This window comes from Xiphophorus hellerii, chromosome 9, assembly GCF_003331165.1.
Source record: "Xiphophorus hellerii strain 12219 chromosome 9, Xiphophorus_hellerii-4.1, whole genome shotgun sequence".
In the NCBI taxonomy this organism is placed as follows: Eukaryota; Metazoa; Chordata; class Actinopteri; order Cyprinodontiformes; family Poeciliidae; genus Xiphophorus; species Xiphophorus hellerii.
The window spans coordinates 8,396,573-8,402,690 of record NC_045680.1 but is presented as its reverse complement, the minus strand read 5'-3'; the positions used below and the strand labels follow the sequence as shown (position 1 = coordinate 8,402,690).

The 6,118-nt window shown below is 43.1% G+C and overlaps 1 protein-coding gene across 1 annotated transcript; it reads right to left on the bottom strand.

Moving 5' to 3' along the window:
* Positions 1-1,260: 1,260 nt before the first annotated feature.
* Positions 1,261-4,759, bottom strand: igfbp1a (insulin-like growth factor binding protein 1a). The gene is made up of 4 exons (XM_032573077.1): positions 4,201-4,759; positions 3,910-4,061; positions 3,524-3,652; positions 1,261-2,374 (listed from the first exon to the last, which is right to left on the bottom strand). Exons 1-4 carry the CDS (start codon positions 4,577-4,579, stop codon positions 2,267-2,269), a joined length of 768 nt encoding a protein of 255 aa, XP_032428968.1. The 5' UTR covers positions 4,580-4,759; the 3' UTR covers positions 1,261-2,266.
* Positions 4,760-6,118: the final 1,359 nt, after the last annotated feature.

Sequence of the window (6,118 nt, the reverse complement as noted above, 5' to 3'; positions counted from 1 at the left end):
AGAACAAAAATAAATCTGGTGGTGCCAGGCAGGCTGGCAGTGGGCATGAGAGGTTGAGGCAAATTCCTGTGCCCAACCAAGGCAAACAGAGCGGGTCAAAAGGCAGTGCTGAGCCGGCTAAAGATAGACGAGCACCTCCACTTTAGATCTCTGTGATAACAAAACAGACTACAGACAGAGAAACATGATCCTGGAAAGCATTAAGCAATGAATGTTGGAGCTTTTGTGATTATTTCCACAATTATAGTACCTTGGAAAAATATTCATCCAATTTGAACTCTCACATTTTTTCAGATTACAGACAAAAACTTTAATGTAATTTTTAAAATTAATTTTACAAATAATAATCAGAAAAGGTCACAGCTACATATATTTTGGGGTATGCCTCTATCAACTTTCACATCCAGAGACTGACATGCAAAGCCTCGAATTCAAAAATTACAGGCCCATTTCTAAGATTTCTTTTTAGATTTCAGTCATTCACCCATATGTTCACATACTGATGAAAGTAAGCTACTACAATGCAGCCACAGCTGCCATACGCCAGTCCCTATGACCACCACCAGGTTAGTGTCTTGCCCATGGACACAACTGAGACTGAAGCAAGGGTTCAAATCGACAACCCACCGATTACTCCTACCACTGTCACCACTATTGCCCCACGGAGAAAAATAGAAGACCTTTGGCGAGTTACAGCCTCACCGGATTTCTTAAGTACTACTCCAGGCTTCTCTAGCATCTAGTGATATTCTGTCAGGAGATTTGAGGGCATCAACACCAATGGCTCTACTGGATCTAACATCTCCCTTGCAAACCGTTGATCATAGTATTTTGGTTAAGAAACTTTGTAAGTGGGTTTATCAGATATGGCTCTTAACTGGTTTCACTATTATCTTTTTGGCAATTCAGTGATATTTCAAACCAAATCATGTCAGAATCTAGCAATGTCTTGTGTGAGGTACCTCGGTATTCAGTCCCAAAATCTATCCTCTTTCTATTCTATGTTTTAACCAAGGCCTATTCATTGGGTAGTTCCCTGATGGGTTCCATAATTTCTACACTGTTGGCATTTATAGCCAACTTTACATCTAAAGTTATCCTTCTTGGTAAGATATTTGACCAGTGTAAGCAATGGCTTGGTGACAACAAGCTTGAGTTACATGAGATCAAATTTAGCCAAATCTGTCTACTACATAGATTGTAATAAGAATAAAAATAAAGCTTGTGGTTAAAATTTGGAAAAGATGACAGGTGTGCAAATGAGACTAATGTTTTTATTAAATATATCACCTTTTTTCTTTTATTACATGTCAGTAACAAAAGTGTACATAGAGTTAGTCACTTTGGAATAGATCCACATAAAATACAATTCTCTCTCCAACAGCAGCATGTATACAGAGCCGAGTCAAGCGGCTCACTCTTTGTGGTCATGTGGTCAAAGAGGACAGAAACATCAACAAAAAAAAAATGACAGCAGACACGTAAATATTGGAGGTAGGTTAATGTAGAGATACCCGTTTGAGAGGAGGCTCGGGAGAATTGCCACCCATCATGCTATCTGCAGACCCATGGGATCATGGGAAATGATTTCTGAGAGTGTAGAGGATTCCCAACTGAGAGCGTTTGCATTAATTTACAGAAACTGATGTATAATTTCATTAAATAAAAAAAAAACAATACAATAATAATAATAATAATAAAAATGGAATAAGAAGATCATTTAGAAAAACTTCTAAATGAGATTTGGTCACTCAGTGCTTTTGTTCTTGCTTGGTTTTTCTCAAACCAAACCTCCAGACAGCTCCTTAAGGGTAGAGCGAGCTCAACTCAGCTGTGGAGCTGTGGGGGCCAAGATACATATATACACTTTATACACTCATAAAAATAATAAGATAATAAAAATAAGGCAAAAAAGATATAAATACTCATGAATAATTACAAATAACAAATAAAAAGCAATAAAATAAATAAGGCTATAGAGCATAATGTAAATGCATTAACATTAAAATCTCTTTTACAGAAAAAACAAAAATAGATTTTCTTTGTGTCTTTGGGATGGAAGTTTGTAGAGGAAGGGGGGTTTGGGGTACAGGGTGGTTGGGACCTATAGCCCCGTAATGACAGTGTACCTGAATTAAACACCACCATGGACAAGGTCAATAAATAACAGCTACCCAAAAAAAAGGAAAAATAGTGGCTTGCTTCTTCGTTTCTTTTTTTCTTCTTCTTTTTTTCTCTCTTTTACTATGAGATCGGACCAATCTCTTTAAGGACACTCGGCATCTGCAGGCAGGTCGCTGGAACTTAAAAGTTTGCCATTCCAGGTGTTCACGCACCAACATCGCCCCTTTTGTCCGTCCAGAGATGATTCGCACTGTGGGGGAAACAGAAACAGAAAGCCTTCTTATTTCAACTGCTTTCATTTTCACAGATCACGAGGCATGTATCAGCTTTAAAATGAAACTTGGTGAATATCAAGTTATACATGGTTTCAAAAAACACTCAAATGCCTTTCAGTATTATTACTATGGTTAAATGCCTGTATAGAGTGTCAACAAAAGTGCTAGCTCTGAGAGTTTTCTCTGGCTGTGTCAAATTCCCTCTCCCCAGCCTATTGCTGCACACTGCAAGACAGCTGGCTCGATAAAGCTACTGTAGTTTTCCCTTGCCTACCAAAAAGACACTTTCGATAGAACATTTTCTGGACTTGAGAAACATGAACAGTCATGGTGTGGAAACTGAAAGAATACCACCCAACATTTTTATTAATGTAGTGTTGCTGTTTTAAAGCTACAGCTGGGAAGCAATGAGTGGGACGTCTGAACAGCGACCAACTGCAGCCGCTACCTAAGCAGAGAGCCTGACTAATTACACAACTAATAGCTTGTAAACTTGCTTAGCAGAACACATGTAGACTATATGGTATTACATAATTTTTGGGGGGTTTACATATCAAAAACAGAATAACACATGCATGGACAACATTAACATAAGAATTTTAGAGAATATCTGAGAGTGATTTTGTTGCATTACAAATCCCAGCACGCTTTCCAAATGTGTCTCTTATAGGTAATAAATTAGATAAGTAATGGGCCCCAGATGGGATGGTCTACAGCTTACATAATGGCTCCGTGTTAATCACCTCTACAGGCTGGATGCAGAATAACTGTGTAAAAAGCAGTCCCATATGGGTCCAAGATGTACTGCACAATTTAAACTGATTTAATTAAGGCCAATTTGAGACCCCGTAAGAACTGCTGGTGTTTAGTCAACCAAAGCAGGTCTCCTATGAGAACCCTGAGAAAAATCTGCTTGAAGCTCACATACACAGGTTTGCTGAGAATGCTTGCAACAAATCAAATATCATGTTTTATATTTATGTATTAATTGATTTGAAAATACCAACAAAAAAAAAACACACACCAAAAAAACTGTCTTATTATAACTTTTGTTATCATCTTGTGCAAATCTCAGCCTCACCAATGCCTAAAATCTATGTTCATCATCCTCAAAAGACACCAACCTGCTTGGGTTTGTAAAGGCCACGCTTGTCACAGTTGGGGAGGTAAAATTTGGTGAACTTCTCTCCTTGTTTCTCTTGGGATTTGGTAATCTTGTCCAAAGCAGTCACCAATTCCAGATGACAAGGACCCTAAACAAAAGAACCAGTGGCAAACGGATTAATCAAAAACATTATTATCACTTTTTCGCAAGCAGCAAGTACGGGGGTTCTGATATTAAACTACAAATAAAACCAAGGCATAAAAGGAAACACGAGTCTCGTCGCATCCCTCTAATTTCAAACAGCGCACCAGCTCCCCCTGGTGGTCACCGGTCATCTTTAAATCCTCCAAAAAACTTTCATCCTCTCAAAAATCTACATTTTCACGCTAGCAACGTTTGTCTCACCTGCTCCACCAGTTTCCTGCGAATGGCGATGAGTTTGGCTTTCATGCTCTCCTGAGCCTCAGTCACAGCCCGCGGGTCAAAGGGGAGACCGGGGAGGTAGCTGGAGCCGGTGATGGCTGAGTTGTCCATCTCAGCGTCTGGCTCTCCCTGGTCTGGTTGAAGAAACAAGCAAATGAATGAATGAATGAGAAAAGAGTCTGACTGGCAGGACTTAAATCACATATATGAGGAACTCGTCTGATTCCAGCGGTGCGGCTGTGGGATGTGTGACCGTGGACGTGGGAGGCCTACCTTGAGTCTGGGGCTCCGGGGTGGGCGCCGGCGCAGCGCTCTCCGTGCATACGGCCTGTCCGCGGGTGAGGGAATGCAGTGGCCGGGGGTCGCCGGGTCTCGGGGTGCATCTCAATCCGGAGCCGCACGGCGCCGTGTAGATCCCGCACAGCTCCCCCGCCTTCAGGGCGCAGGCGAGGCAGCATCCGCATCCGGGCTCCCGCAGCACCTCGGCACAACCGGGCGCCACCGCCGGACACTGGCTCAATCGTTCCGGGGTGCACGGGGCGCATCGGATCGGTTCTGACCCCACCACCGGGGACCCCAGCGTCACCGTAACGAGCAGCGAGCACACAGCCACTGCCACAGCTACGTGCCTCAATCCACGCATAGCCAACATGTTCTGAGTATTAAATTGGAAAATGTAATAAAGAGCAGTTCAGAGAAAATTTGCAGATGAAAAGTCGCCGGACTGAATTCCCACGATTGCTACTCTGTGCCTTTCGTTAGATTTTTGGAAGATGTCAAACTGTGCGTTGCGCGCAGCCGTATTTATAGCCGGTCGCTCTGTGAGTGTTTGACGCATCGGCGTTATGAATGATTTCTGAAAAGAAGGTGTAATGATACGATGAGCTCTGATTGGCCCGTCCGTGTCCGGTCATGTCGCTCATTTGAATACAACAATCACGTCAATATTTATTTTGGAACAGGCGGTGCTTGGCACGTATTGCTGACGACACCAGTGTTTGATGTTGCAATCAAGGACCCCCTCTTACTCCCCAACCCCCATTCTCACGCGGGTGCTACTCCAAACCACCGCATTTTAAGAACAACATAGAGGCATTAAAGTCAGTTTCAGTTTATTTCCATAACTTGAAAGGGGAATGTGTTGTCACTCTGGAGCTGAGCTGGTGATTACTTTAGTGCCTGATTTCTGCTCTCACACAAACGAACCTCTATTTGTGACATTATTGTCTATTCATGCGTGTGTTTCTCCATTAATTGTCCTCAAAATAACGCCTTACACAACTTTAGGAAAAACTAAAAGCCTAATGAGCGCAAATTACGCACGCCCACACTGCGCGCAAAGAGCGTGGGTGCGCTGAGAACGAACTGGCCGCTCCAGTTTGACATGAGAAAGCATCCCGAGCACTACGGCGGGATAATAAAGCCAAGTTTCAGAAATAGCAGAGCGAATAAGGGTCGCCGTTTTTGCCAAGGGACGGGGCGACTCGGGACTTCGGTATGCGCACACAAAAGTCGGGCTTTGGAGTTCTTCCAGGAGCTGTCCCGTAATTACCCGTTTCCTGGGGATAATAATAGACCGGAGCTCTGAATCGGGGCAGTCTGACATGACCACAGACACGTCCCTCGCATCGGCTTCCTCTGGGGGGCTGTGAGGGTCCCACGCTAGAGAAACCTGCACGTTTTCACGGCTTGCTGCAAAGACGGCTTGTGCACTGTCACTCCTGCCCAGAATGTGACAACGTTCCCCCCATTTACAACCACCCTTCCACAGCATGCGTGCTTCCTCTGCTTCACGCCCTCACCTGGGTCTGATGACACATTTCAATTCACATCTCCTGTCTCACTTTCTGATGCAACGCAACGGAATCCTCCTCTACATGCAACTGCCTAATGGGATTGCATCAGCTGACTACTGGTGTTAACCGTCACTCTCACTGATGCCCAGATTTCTACCTGAGTCTCCGACCAAACCAGGCTTTAATATAATCTGGTGTTGCTAAGAACATTTTCTACCACCCATCTCATGAGACATCCATGTGTACAGTCAGGTATACAAATTGAGAAGAAATGTGTCATTTTATTTAACTGAATCATATTCTTTTATCAAGGTGACATACGACAAAACTGCTGAATTTTAAGCTAAATATTGAGTCAACTCATCGCCTCAATGAGTAAAAGTTTAAATATTAAA